A 14,975-nucleotide genomic window follows, 5' to 3' on the forward strand; every position below is an offset into this window, starting at 1 on the left:
CAAGCCCATAATAAAAGCTTTGATGAAGTTCATTCAGGTGAGCATCACATAAGGCGAATATCAAACTTTCAGAAGCTCCAATAAAGTGACATCTATAAGATCATGGTAAATACTATACGAGGAGAAAACGATTATCCTATTCAACTTAAGACATTGAAGATTACCGTAAAATACTATAAGAATGGAATAAATTAATCATGCTATAATTCAATCCAATCAAATACTCAAAAATTGTATACAATTTGATCCAATCAGAGACTTAAAATCATATATTTAGCTTCTTTTTTTTTTCCCTATATACTTTTTTATGATCAACAGAGTGGAGGGCCTAAAAAATGAGATGGGGATATCAGAACTTCTACTCTCTCCAATAAGGACAATAAGGAAGATTACAAAGATGCCAACTTTAGACATTGAAAATTAGCAAAAAATACTATAAAAATAGATTATATTTCTGACAAAAATACTACATAGATGCCAATCTTAGACGTTGAAAATTAAAAATGAAATACTATAAAAATAGAATATATTTCTGAAGAAATTCAATTCAATCAACAATCCCATATCATATTTTAACTAAAAAAGCACAAGAAAAAGAAAAAGAAAAAGAATGTGAAAGAGTCATCTCCTTTCAAACCCATTCATCACTGGACTTCAACAATGGCAACATGCATACAATAATTCAAACGAAAAAAAAAGAAGTTTTCTTGATGATATATTTCATAGACAGATAAGAAAATACCTCTGAATTCACAAAATATGAAGAACTCTATTATTAATTAGGCAACAACAATGATGATTTCCTAATAAGGAGAAAAAGCAAATTCAGCCATAACTAATGAGGATGCATTCTCTCAATGAGTATGTCTGCTATCTTGTTGGATTTGAATTTAATGATCAGTATAATATGGTATTTATAGATCCCACTTGAATTTTTCTGAAATCCTAGAAACTGTAGGGGTTGTCACCATTGATAATGGGGTCTGCAACACCTCTCCATGTACTGGTCTTCCCTTTCATGGCACAAGGCCATACCCTCCCTATGCTAGACCTCTCCAAGCTCCTAGCTCGGTGTGGTATCAAGGTCACCATCATCACCACCCCTGAAAATTTTCCAGGCATCCATTCTAAAGTCCCTAAAAACCCAGAAATCTCTATTTCTGTAATACCATTTCCTAGAGTTGAGGGGACCACTAGGAGTAGAGAGCACTGTTGACCTTCCCTCAGAAGACCTGCGTGCTCCTTTCATCGAGGCGATCAAGAAGCTTAAAGAACCCTTTGAGGAGATCCTCAGAGGTATGTTTGAGGCTGGGTGTCCACCCATTGGTGTGATCTTAGACTTCTTCCTAGGCTGGATGCTTGACTCTTGCAACTCTTTTGGCATTCCTAGGATTGTTACTTATGGTATGAGTGCCCTATCTCAAGCAATACTGATTACATCAGGCTTCCACACTCAATATATTTTGGCATCATTGCCCGAGGATCCTGTACAGTTTCCTGAGTTACCAACCCCATTTCAGGTAACACGAGCAGACTTCTTGCACCTGAAACATGACCCCAGATCCAGTCTAATGTCCTCTATAGTTCAAGAGTTCACCTAGGCAGATTTAAATAGCTTCGAAGATATTGAAAGAGAGCATATAGCTGCTTTGGAATCACTCTATAGTACGGAAGCCAAAGCATGGTGTGTTGGCCCTCTGCTGCTTTGTGATCAAATCAAAGAAGAAGAAGACACCAGTGAGCCACAAGCTGGGAATCAAACTTCCAATCCATGCATTGAATGGCTCAACAAACAAATAGGGTATGAGACTGCTTTATCTATCATTTGGATCAGAACCATGTGTTAATGATGAGCAGTTAGATGAGATAGCTCTTGGGCTAGCCTAGGTGTTTTACCATCAATATCGTTCATCTATATGTTTATCATTTGGGTGTCTACCGATATCAATACATTATATTCTGATGCATAAGTAGAACATACATGATTTTTTTTTGATAGGTATAAATAGAACATACATGATGCTACATGCAACTAGAATGGTTCTCAATGCTACACTATGTCCTTTTAAGAGATCTAAGCAATCTGTCCGGATATAAAACAAAGGTAAAATCCAGTCAAATCACATTGATATCAGTATCATAACTTGTGAGAAATCACATAATGAGGTTTACTTCTAATACACATTGAAAAGTAAAGTTACACATCCGTACAAATACCGTGTTAATTAAGGTTTGTTATTATATGATTTAGAATTAGCAGAAATACCAAGTACATTTCAATGTGAAATATAGTATCACACTATATGATTGTCAGTCACAACACAATTTGATATGATGTCATGACTGAAAATCTAATACTAATCTCGTTTATCGTTCTTTGACAAAATGTTTTTAAATTAAGGATTAAAATCACAATATTAAGATAACAACATAAGGTCAATTTCTTAGAAATTGAATCAATCCAGTGAAACATATTAACTTTGATTTGTTAATCTATCAAATATAGCAATCTATTTGTTCTGTGCATACTACTCTAAAATATGATGGAATTTAGAACCATTTGTGTGTTATTACTTTTTTTTTGATAGGTAAACAAGAAATGCATTAAAAGTGCCAAAAAAGGTGCACCAAAGAACACATGACGTTTACAATGACTGCCAACAGATGGCTAAAAATGTTTTTAAATTAAGGATTAAAATCACAATATTAAGATAACAACATAAGGTCAATTTCTTAGAAATTGAATCAATCCAGTGAAACATATTAACTTTGATTTGTTAATCTATCAAATATAGCAATCTATTTGTTCTGTGCATACTACTCTAAAATATGATGGAATTTAGAACCATTTGTGTGTTATTACTTTTTTTTTGATAGGTAAACAAGAAATGCATTAAAAGTGCCAAAAAAGGCGCACCAAAGAACACATGACGTTTACAATGACTGCCAACAGATGGCTAAAAATAGGGAAACAAAAACAAAAAACTACTCCCTCCCTTAGTGAGAACCCAATCAACTAATAAAATCACATAAGGACATTGGGGCTACTGCTATGCACAACTTGATCCAAGAAAACAAGTTATAGAGCAACAAGTTTTTTAGTCTTAGGATAGAGAGCTCTTCATTTTTGAATGATCTTCTATTTTTCTCCTTCCAAATTGTCCAAAAGAGACACAAAGGAGCTGTTGCCTACACCTTTTTTGGTTTCCTCCCAACACGACACAACCTAATCTAACAAAGTCTCTCTTACTGAGGAAGACAACACCAAAGAGAGAACAAAAACTGTCGTAAAGCCCTTGCTATACCACAATGAAGCAAGATGTGGTCAATTGACTCCTCCTGAATATGGCAAAGGAAGCATTTATTAGCCAAAGACCACCCTCTCTTTTAGAGTTGATCTAAAGTCAAAACTTTACCCCACAAAGCCTCTTAGGTAAAGAAACTCACCTTAGGTGGAACCCAAGAGTTCCAAACAACAACTTTTTGGGAAGGGGGTAGAATTACCAGGCTTTAGGCAAGTGTAAAGGGACTTCATAGGGAAAGAACTGCTCTTGTCTTTGGCTAAATCACCGTCTTATCTTGAAGCCTTAAAAGAAAATGCTCCATAATATCAATCTCCCAATCATTTAGATTTCTAGAGAAATTAGAATTCCAACAACCACTAACATTAGATTGATTTCATAGATTCGCCACCCACACCTCCTTTGAGTTAGCTAAGACAAATAAGGAGGGGAAAGAATCACACAACGACTCACTACCACACTACCTATCCTTCTAAAACTTAACCCCTCCTTCCAATACCCATAGAAAAAGAGACTTTAGTGTTAACAATCACCTACAATTTCCTTATGGCTTTCCATAGCCTAACCTTGTACCTATCACTCACTTTCTTAGAACACCACCCCCTTCAACTTCCCCATATTTGCCCTTTATACATTGCTTGTAGATAGCCTCCCTTTCCGTTGCATACCGCTAAATCCACTTGTTAAGAAGAGCCTTGTTGAGTGAATCAAGACGCTTCACTCCCAATTCCCCATTTTTCTTATCTGGGGAAACAATAACCCACTTCACTAAATGAGGCTTTCTCTCTAAATTCCTTCCACCCTAAGGGAAATGCCTTTGAATCCGTTCCAATCTCATCCTTACTTCCTCGATATCTGGAAAAGTGACATAAAGTAGATGGGCATGTTAGATAAAGTGCTTCAAATCAGTGTAAGCCTCTCCCCTTTGGAACTATACCATCTTTTCCACATTGCCAGTCTTTTGTGAAACCTCTCTTCCATCCCACCCTAAAATGTCAAAGAATTTGAAGGAGCACCAAGGGGAAGACCCAAATAAGTGGTTGGAAGACCTCCCACCTTACAACCTAGAACATAAGCCAAATCTTTCCGAAAGCATCTTACCTCTAGAGCCCACCTATCCAGATGTAACACCTTTTCCTTAAACCTTCTTAAGCCCCTTGACAACACCCTCTCAACATTAGAACTTTCCTTAAAGTAAAACAGAACAAGACATCCCCCTAACATAGAGATCTTCACTCCTCTTAGAGGCCACTTATGGGCCACCCAAGAGTTTAATGCCTCCAACCCTGGACCTAGGTCAGCCCCTTTGCCCTATCTCCCAACCAATCACGGCCTCAATAGTTCCTTACTCTGAACCTCCTTAGTCTCACTTTGAATCCAGATGGCTTCACCCATCCTATTGCATGCTTTCCTTATAGAATTTGTGTACGACCCTTCCACCACCTCCAAAGATCTGCCCCCTTGCTCTGCAATCCTTGAGAAAGTTGGGGGTAGGTGCATCCTTGCCTTTGTAGAAGAAACTACACCAAGACTACAGAGCTTCTCGGCTAAGATAGCCCACCCCCCTGGAAGAACCCTTTCTTCGGGAAAGATGAGAGAAAATCTTTTCGCCTCCATAGAACTAACCAAGCAAAAGATATACCTCCTTGGCTAGTTTGACTAACCCTCCAACTTGAACTCTCTACCATTTTCAGCCTAGACTTTGTTGCACTGCTTACCATCTTCTTCCCTACAACAAGCCTCCATCCCATCTAGCAAGTTGCACAAACTAAGCTCCCCAAACCTAATCCACCAAGAGAGCCCTTTGTTTCTCCCAACGATTTTTCCTCTTAACTTCCCTCTTTCCTCCACATAGATTTCAAAGGATTTGGCCTCCGCTGCAAACCAACACCTACCTCCTTTCATTTGGACCCCAATGTATCATTTGTTTGTTATTATGGTGTAATAACAACCAGACAAAGCACCAACTTGATCTTGGAAATAATGAAAAATGAGTTTAAATATTTACTAGTTTTTTTTTGGAAAACCAACTTGATTTCATAATTTGTTGTCAATATTTTCTAATATTTATTAGTTAATGATGTTTAAGTGTTAATTTGTTGCATGAATAAATGGGTATGCAAGGGTAGTTTTTTGAGAAGTATTTACCTATCTAAAACAAACATCCACATCATCTGTTCTGAAACGAGTTCATAAAACATATTATTTTGAGCAGAATAATTTATTTTAATGTGCCCACAAAAAGACAATGTGATAAAATGCAGTCAGTGATATGGATTGATAATTTCCAGAAGTCAAATGGAATAAACCATAATAAACAAATTATTTTTTTTCCTTTTCTTGGTGGGCAGATTGATTGTAAGCAGATAAGTAGAACATCTTGTACAAAAAGTACAGATTTACCTTATGTCTTTAAAAATCACTTTCAGAAATCCTAAAATTTGAGGTATGAAAAAACAAGAAATGTACTCAAATGAATACTAAATAAATAAAAGGAAGTTAAACTCTATTCTTATGCTGTACTTTAAATGTCTTTCTCACAAGGACAAAGACACTTTGACATGGACACCACACCATTCAGGAACTTTATATGATGTTCATGTTTTGATGAACCCACCTGCAGATTAGAACCTGAACATTGCATGTCATGCACATCAAACACCACACTGAAACGGTTTTATTCACATTCATATGCATTTATTCATTTGTATACTACATTTTCTTATCATACAAATAACAAGAAACAGCATTTAAATAATTTATTTATTAGAGATTAGGGAATATTAATTACAAATGGTATAATTAGGTTTAGTTCTTCTACTCAATCAAAAGACAACTGCTCTTTACCACTTCCAGTAAGTGAAACGGAAGGCTTCCTCAATAGAAACATCGACTAAAGTATGGGGGCAGGGGTGGAATGCTTGAATTGGTGTTCTCCGTTGGCTTTACTACTTTCTGGTTATAAAGACCTCTTTTCTTCCTCTATTAATGACTGTAATAATGTTTGCTTATTATGGTCAGTTAAGGCAACTTTAGTGCTTTAGTGTCAGTAGTTTGCTTTCTGCCTTCTGACGAATAGCTGGTGCTAATGACCTTACTTCCAACTACCTTCATTCAGTAGTGGGAAGTCTAAAAATGGTTACTTGTTTGGTGTTAGTTATTCGTATGGCAGAACGCATCAAGCATTTTTTGAGGGACTGAACAGAACAGTCATACTATGCCATGCTAATATTTACTGAAAGAACAGAAATTCCAATACATTTTAACAGGGAGTTGGAAAGAGTTTCTTATTCAGTAAATTATTGTTTTGGTTGTTTGATGGTTAGTTTTCTCCATAGTTCTTTGGTTTCTAAATGAGTAAGTGCTGTCACTGCTGTGTAATCACTTAATGCAATATTCATAAAAACAAGAGTACATGTTGTGTAATCACTTAATGCAATATTCATAAAAACTCCATAATCAGAGCTTTGATGAAGTTGGTTCAGGCGAGCACAACATAAAGGTGAATATCAAACTTTCAGATGCTCCAATAAAGTGACATCTATGAAGATCATAGTACATGCTATATGAGGAGATGACAAATATCCTATTTAACTAAATACATTGAAAATTACCCTAAAATACTATAAGAATTGCATAAATACATCATGGTATAATTCAATCCAATCAAATACTCAAAGTCATATATATTCAATCCAGTCAAATCATACATTTAGATTTTCACCAAAAAAGGAAAAAAAAAAAAATTGCATTTAACTAATGAAGACGGGAAACCAATGAGACGAGTTAGTCTCCTGTCAAATTCATTCACTACCATACCTGCAGTATGTCAATTTGCTTATCTTATTGGAAAAAATGACCTGTCCTCTTAATAAGATAATTGATATACAGATATGAAATATCTCTGATTTTATAACATACTAAATGCAATTACCCTCTATCATTAATTAAGGCATGACAAAATTATTTTCGGTAGGTGATAGCATAATCTCAAATTTTGGTTCCATAATAAGAAGAAAATCCAAATGGATATCATAACTAATAAGGACTGATTCTTTTCCATAAATACCCTTTTCTTTAGTCAAATCTGAGAGAATTTTCATCTTTCATTGAAGAAAATAATTAGCTTCCTAAAAGAAAAATTATAAGCTTCTATCTTAGTTGAATTTGAATTTATTTAGAATTTAGAGATGATTACAAAGTAATCCCTATAAAGCCCATCTTAAGTTTTTGGAATTCAACCCCCCTAAAAGAGAAAAAGAGTCACCATTAATCATGGGTTCTGCATCTCCTCTTCATGTAGTGGTCATCCCTTACTTGGCACAGGGCCACACTGTCCCACTGATAGACCTATCCAAGCTCCTTGCTCGCCGTGGCATCAAGGTAACCATCATCACCACCCCTGCAAATTCTCAAAACATCCTTTCTAGAGTCTCTAGAACTCCAGAAATCTCTCTTTCTATAATACCATTTCCTAGAGTTGAAGGACTGCCAGAAGGAGTAGAGAACACTGCTGATATTCCTTCAGTAGATCTGTTCCTTCCCTTTATTTTAGCCACCAAAAAGCTAAAAGAACCCTTTGAGAACATTCTAAGGGATATGTTTAAAGCTGGGTGTCCACCCATTTGCATAATCTCTGACTTCTTTCTAAGCTGGACAATTGACACATGCCGCTCATTTAACATTCCTAGGGTTGTTTCTCATGGTATGGGGGTTCTACCTCAAGTGATATCAAAAGCTGCTTTTTCACATGCTCCACAAATTTTAGCATCACTGCCATCAGATGTCATACAGTTTCCAGAGTTAACAATCCCATTCCAGTTACACCGAGCAGACTTCTTTGACTTCCACAGGTACACTGACCCCAATGATCCACTTTCCAAAGTAGTGATGGAGGCTGGGAAAGCAGATATAGAGAGCTGGGGGGTGGTTGTAAATAGCTTTGAAGAGCTTGAAAGTGAGGATATAGCTGCTTTGGAATCATTCTATGGTAATGATGCCAAAGCATGGTGCGTTGGGCCACTTCTGCTTTGTGATCAAATTGAAGATGATGAAGGTACCAATGAACCAAAAAAAGAGAACCAAACTTCTTATCCATACATTGAGTGGCTGGACAAACAAGATGGGCCAGATACTGTGCTTTATGTGTCATTCGGCACACAAGCACGCTTGAGTAATATGCAGATGGACGAGATAGCTTTGGGATTGGAGATGGCCATGCACCCATTCATCTGGGTGGTGAAATCCCAAACTTGGTTGACACCAGAGGGATGGGAGGAAAGGGTGAAAAGGAGGGGCTTGATTGTGAGGACATGGGTGGAGCAACGTAGAATACTAGCACACCCAAAAGTGGGAGGGTTCTTGAGCCACTGCGGCTGGAATTCAGTTTTGGAGAGCTTGTCAATGGGGGTGCCAATGTTGGCTTGGCCGATGGGGGCTGAGCAACCATTCAATGCAAGATTGCAGAAAGATTGGGAGCTGGGATGAGGATTCTAGAAGTAGTGGGAGAGGGTACTGGAACAATTGGAAGTGAGATTATCTGTGATAAAGTGAAGGAGTTGATGTGTGGAGAGGAGGGGAGGAAGGCTAGGGAGAGGGCACAGGAGTTGAAAAGAATGACAAGGCAAGCGGTGAAGAAAGGTGGATCTTCTGATAGAACTTTGAATGAACTAATTGAGTGTTTGGCTCATAGAAGGACAGACATGTAAAATGAAATCTTTTAAGGCGTGTTTAATTTTATGAAAAGAATAATGTTTGTTTGTCATTTCACACAAGTGATATAGTTATAATGTATGGTGGCTCATCATCGATATTATATATCAATGTATTCATCCTTTGTGCATCTATCCAAACCAAGGAGTAAATCAAGCACAGCTCTTGGAGGGTTCCCAAACAGCCCTAGCAGGCACAAAGAGCTTGTGCAACAATCCCTATGCTACAGGACACTGCAAGAAAAAAAAAAATTCAACTGTCTTACCACTGCCCAAACACAAAATACACCACACATGATTCAGAGCTCATCAAGGCCCCATTAGCTTTAACATGTCATTTGTATTGAAATTTTGTCTTTAGAAGCCAAGCAAAAGCCTTAGGTTCCCAATTGAAACTTGCCATAGGTAAAGGAACTGAAAACACAGAAATACCCAGAGTTAAAAAAAGAACAGGTGTACTCAAATATTTGGAAAAGATGGCAAAATTTGGACATTCATAATAGACTGCAACAACAAGGATTGATCATCACTTTCAGTCCAACGAGTTGAGATGGAAATTGAAAATTCCATGATTTGGATGGAGATAAAAGATTTAGTATTTGTGACAAACGATAAAATCTCTTGACCTAGAACGAAGATGAAGATTATGAAATTGAAAGCACAACATTTGATCTATCCACTAGTGCAACTACCTAACCTAGCTTGGCATCCCACCATCAGAAAGTGACCTATAGAAGGTCCTAATTATTGGCCCTATGAAATAGAGTATCAATCTTTATGGAAACCTTAAAGCTGCTTCCCAAGAATGTTTTATTTCTTAAGGTCGCCTTACTAATACTCAATCCTCCTCACCTTTTGGTCCTCACAACTGATTCCAACCTATCAAAAGATCCCTCCTACCTTCCCTGAAAGCAGTCTCCCAGGTCCCTTTGATAGCCAAGTTGTTAACATGACTGCAATTGTGAAAGTCCAAACGAAGTATGAGGGGATTGAGCTAAACAAGATTGTAACAAGGTAATTCTCTCCCCTAAGGAAATAAATAAGCTCTTCCAATATCTAGCCCTCTAGAAACTCTTTTTAGAACTAGGTCCCAAAACAAAGGGTTCTCCCGCCAAAGGGAAGTATTCCTTCCCTTACAGGGCTCATGGAGTAGCTTATTTTGAAAGAGGAAGATGGGGTGAGAATTCTCTACTGGTTCTTGTCCACTTATCGTTGACCGTGCCTCCCACTATAGCAGTAGCGCTGGTGACAAAAGCTCTCTCCTTCCTTTCCGGAGTAAGGGACTGAGTCTATGGTTAAAAGAGGGACATATCATCAATTAATGCAATTAGTTAATCTATTAGAAGCAAACATCTATTTATTCCATCCATACGGCTCCAAAGTAGGATGGAACCTGGAATCTGGAACCATTTGTTAGTTATTATCACAAAACTATGACAAGGGCAATTTCAGTCCAACTGCATGTTCTAAACTAAATAGGTGCCCACAACCTTATGGCATGTCAAAAGTGGACTGAATTCATATTATGAGGGTAATACATCAGGTTACCTTATACTAGTAGCTTACAAACTAATAACCTCTAATTATTAGTAATTTTTTAGGAAATAGACTTGATTTTGTAATTTAGCACTAATGCGTAATGTTCTCACAAATTGTTATAAGGCACTCTTTTCAAGCAAATAATTCAAGAATAACTACTTAGATGAACTTTGGGGGGAAAAAGCAACATCACAATCTATTATGGGTGTAAGGTGGCTCTTTCAACTTAAATGTAGATGCCTTTCCATATGAAAGCACTTAAAAAAAAAACGAAAGAAAAAGAACATAGTAATATATAATGTTAACTTTTTTTTAATATATATATATAAGAAACAACTATTTCATCTCAATTAATAACAAAGAAGCAAGAAGAATAAGATGTCCTTCCAAGAAGAATAAGACATCTTTCTGCCATATAAAGTGTGACAGAAAAAGAAGAAAAGCCCCCAAAATGCGTACAACTGAGATAGATACAACTCAAAACCCACTAAGAATAGCTTAGGGAGGCAAAACAATCTTCTCAGAGAGACACCAAAAGCTTAGCTCTTGTGTAGCTAAGAGATTCACCACTTCATTAGCTAAGCAAGGAACCCAAGAGAAGAAACACTTTAACGCTGTAAAGATATAAAGGGTTTAGCAAAACTGCCCATTGGACCTCCATGGGCTCCTTTCCTTCTTGGTTGCTCATGAAATGACCACAAAAGAGTCTCCTTCCACCATACGGTTGAAAGGACCTAAACTTTGGCTTGCACTAGGCCTTCTAAAGAATTAAAATTTTAGTCTCAATAACAATCTTTGTTTGCTGGTTTGGAGAAGGCTTTTACCATCGCAATATGATGATCCCCAAGCCCTCCACCAATTCCTAGCTGCCCTTGGTTACCCAAAGAGCATCCATCAAAACCTAGGTTAACACAATCTTTAAAGTGAACAAAACAGTAAGTATTTCCTCATGCATCCTCTTGAACTTGCACACATTAAGTTGTACTCAAGCAAAAGAAGGCTCAAAGGACTCCCAAAAAGAGGTTTCCCTAATCACTACTCTAAGCCTCCAAGGGCTCTTATACCATATTGTTAGAACATTACTATTAGTGCAATTATTGGGAACCCCAGATTATTCCATTCTTAGGCCCTGGATTTCGTAGGGTGCATGTTATCTATCCTTAGGTTCTTTAGATCAAATGCAATGGAAAACAATGGCAATAAAAACCATATTAAAACCTAGATCTAGAGATATAGTTACATACCTGCAATTTGTCTGTTCCTAAATCAAATCTAATTCGAAAAAGATGTCGTGGGCATCGTAGAACTCGTCTATCCAAAGGTCTTTCACCCGATCTCTCTCTTCGCAGACCTTGGTGCAAGAGAAAGTTGAGCTTCTCTTCCTTTCTTGAGCATGGCTAGAGTTTGTTCTCTTTTTCTTTTTGGAAGACGATGGACCAAATGGCAAAAGTCTAAACCCTAAACCCTTGAGGATTCGACCTCAAATTAGGTTTGGATCACTTAATCTAGCTCACTTGGGTCTTAATTAAATAATTAGTCCTAATAGGCTCCAATTAATTAATTAGCCTACACCACTAATTCAAAAAGACTATTCAAAAGATCTAATGCAAATTTTTGCTTTTATGCACACTTATGAACTATAAACCCATATGTGCCACCATGAGCAAGAAACTCAAGTAGGGACCACTAGGACCCATAGCAAAATAATGACTCCCTTAGAATCCAATTCTAAGGTTGACTTAGCACTCCACTAAAGAGAGTCAACTGCACTCCAATATCCTATAAAATTACAACAAGCCAAATCTAAGCTTTGTAGACTCGACAAGTCACTTAGAGAATGTCAACTACTAAGTGAAGACTTTGAACTTTCTTTAACACGGGAAGGGGGGGGGGGGGGGGGGGGGGGTTGTGATCTACCATACATTGCATACAAACTCCCTATGAATTGGTGTCCATAATCTACTAGGGTAGTGTTATCAACCCATCAAGATTATCTTTCAAATCCTTAAGTTATAAATCCTCCTACTATGTCATCAACTAACATACTTTAACTCATAAAGTGCATATGTCAAATTCTACTCAAGGAATTATTGCAATTATAGATTTCATAATCACATGTCCTTTGGATCAGGGGACAAATTGTCTCAATCCAAAAAGATATCATGGTGCTTTTATTAATAGTGACTCAATTTGTAGGGACTATATGACCACTTTAGGGTCTCACCCATAGGTCAAAACCTCCTATTGATTTCAACATAGATTCAATATCCTCTCAAGGTTGAGAGTCTATGCAATATAGTAGCTTTGTGAATCATGATAATCTGATAGTTTTATGTCATGATTTACTGTAGGTCCTGTCTAATGTGTAATCATATACTAGTGCACTTACCATGAGAACCTTATCTTGATGGCCAAGATAAGTCATCCCTCAAATTAAGAGATGGTGCATTATAGTCTCTGCTAGATTCCCCAAATCCATGAACTACTTATCATCTTGTAAGGAACCCATGACTTATATCTTTTGTACAATTCGTAATACGTCTAAGTTATGTACGATGCAAGTGATATGGGTTTGAATGGTCAAACCAATATCAATGCATACAATGGATAGGTAAGTGGAAGCCCAAGTCTAACTTTGTTGCATTATGTCTTTCTTTTAAGGGCTTTATCCCAACAACAATAACATAGAAGATAAAGTGCTTCAAAAAAAGAGCACGACCACCACACAAAACAAAGATAAAGCAAACTCTTGTTGCACAAAAGTATGTGAGGTTCGGCCAGTTATGTTTATATCCATGGATAAGAGAGAATGAATCCACTATATTATAGAAAAATTATAGAGGAAAGAGAGTTCACACACAATCCTAAGCCCCAAACAACACCAAGTTTGTGATCTCATAGTATTTAAATCCTGAACTTGAGTCATGTTCCACCAGGTGTTTCCCATTTTTCATCATATTTCTACCTACCTAGCATAGACTCTATATATATTTTTTTTGATAAGTAAGAAGAAAGTATATTAAACACAAAGAGGAAACACCAAAAACCAGTGCCCTCGTAGTATACAGGGAGTATGCACACCGCCTTCTCTTACTAGGAGCCTATCTAGTCTAAAAAACTTACAAGAGAAGGGGGGCTTGCTACTAAGGAAACCCTAACCCAAGACCAAAGATTACAAACAAAAGAATATTTCAATCTTTGAAGCGAGAGCTCCTCATTCCCAAAAGCTAATCTATTCTGCTCCTTCCAGACTGACCAAAATATACACAAAGGAGCCATTTGCCAAACCCTCTTGCGCCTTTTCCCCACAAACACTCCATTCCACCCAAGAAGGGTTTCCTTCACTGTACATGAAAGAGTCCAAGACACACCAAAAAGGGAGAAAAGAAGGTTCTACAAGACCCGCATCTTAACACAATGAAGTAGAAGATGATCCACCGTTTCTGCTTCAGATAGACAAAGAAAGCACCTGTTTGCCAAAGAGAACCCCCTCCTTTGAAGTTGCTCAAAAGTTAAGACTTTACCCCAGGAAGCCTCCCAAGCAAAGAAAGCTACCTTAGGGGGCACTCTTACCCTCCAAATACTTTCGCTAGGGAACAAAGAAGAACCCCCGCGCTCCAAAATAGAATAAAGCGACTTAATTGAGAAAGCACCATCATTTGAAGCTGTCCAGATCACTCTATCTTCCTCCTCCCTTTGTACGCAGAAGGCATGGATCTTTTGCAACAAACACTCCACCAATTCGATCTCCCAATCATTAAATGCCCTTGCAAAAAGAGGAGTCTAGCCATCCCCATCACCAACGGGATACCAGACCTCCAAAACCCAAGCATTCTTAGACAAGGAAATGGAGAAAAGAGAGGAGAAGCACTCACAAAGCGGCTCATCTCCACACCACTTGTCTGTCCAAAATCTCACTCTTTGCCCACTACCCACATGGTAAGCTAACCTACCATATAAAATAATAGATAATCTTGTTTACATGAATTCCTATTCAATAAATGACATCTTTATGTTCTAGATTAATAGTAGTCCATGGCATATATCTCATATATAGAGAACTATGAAATGGATTGTTGGCAATTCAGAGCATGAAATGCATGGTAGTTCCTGTACATAAGATTGACCATTTTTTCTAAGGACATGTCCACTACTATGAGATGGAAATGTACATGTAGAGCCTATATCAAGTAGGTAGGGATGTAAGGAAGAGAGGGAGACATTCAATAGAACAAACTCTAATTCATGGGATAGATACTAGGAGCTAGGGAAACTTGGTATTGTTTTAAGGCTCGAGATTGTATATGTGACCACCTATTGCCTCTATTGGCCTCCACATATCCTAACAAATCCTTGCATTTCCTTCTTACTAAATAGTTGCAATAAAAATAATGGTAGCAATACTCTATAAAACTTTGCATCA

The 14,975-nt window shown here is 37.4% G+C and overlaps 2 protein-coding genes across 2 annotated transcripts; both read left to right on the forward strand.

The window, feature by feature from the left end:
* The first annotated feature begins 976 nt into the window (after positions 1–976).
* Positions 977–1,601, forward strand: LOC117921904 (UDP-glycosyltransferase 73D1-like). The gene is made up of 2 exons (XM_034839849.1): positions 977–1,118; positions 1,180–1,601. Exons 1-2 carry the CDS (start codon positions 977–979, stop codon positions 1,599–1,601), a joined length of 564 nt encoding a protein of 187 aa, XP_034695740.1.
* Positions 1,602–7,577: 5,976 nt separating this feature from the next.
* On the forward strand, positions 7,578–8,789 carry LOC117921905 (UDP-glycosyltransferase 90A1-like). The gene has a single exon (XM_034839850.1). The coding sequence runs from the start codon at positions 7,578–7,580 to the stop codon at positions 8,787–8,789; it is 1,212 nt and encodes a 403-aa protein (XP_034695741.1).
* The last annotated feature ends 6,186 nt before the right edge of the window (positions 8,790–14,975 follow it).

The sequence above is a fragment of the Vitis riparia genome, chromosome 9, assembly GCF_004353265.1.
Source record: "Vitis riparia cultivar Riparia Gloire de Montpellier isolate 1030 chromosome 9, EGFV_Vit.rip_1.0, whole genome shotgun sequence".
Taxonomy (NCBI): Eukaryota; Viridiplantae; Streptophyta; class Magnoliopsida; order Vitales; family Vitaceae; genus Vitis; species Vitis riparia.

Coding starts and splice junctions, on each gene's coding strand:
- LOC117921904 (XM_034839849.1), top strand. CDS start 977: ATGGGGTCTGCAACACCTCTCCATGTACTGGTCTTCCCTTTCATGGCA. Junction 1,119..1,179: donor CACCCCTGAAAATTTTCCAG/GCATCCATTCTA, acceptor ACCATTTCCTAG/AGTTGAGGGGACCACTAGGA.
- LOC117921905 (XM_034839850.1), top strand. CDS start 7,578: ATGGGTTCTGCATCTCCTCTTCATGTAGTGGTCATCCCTTACTTGGCA.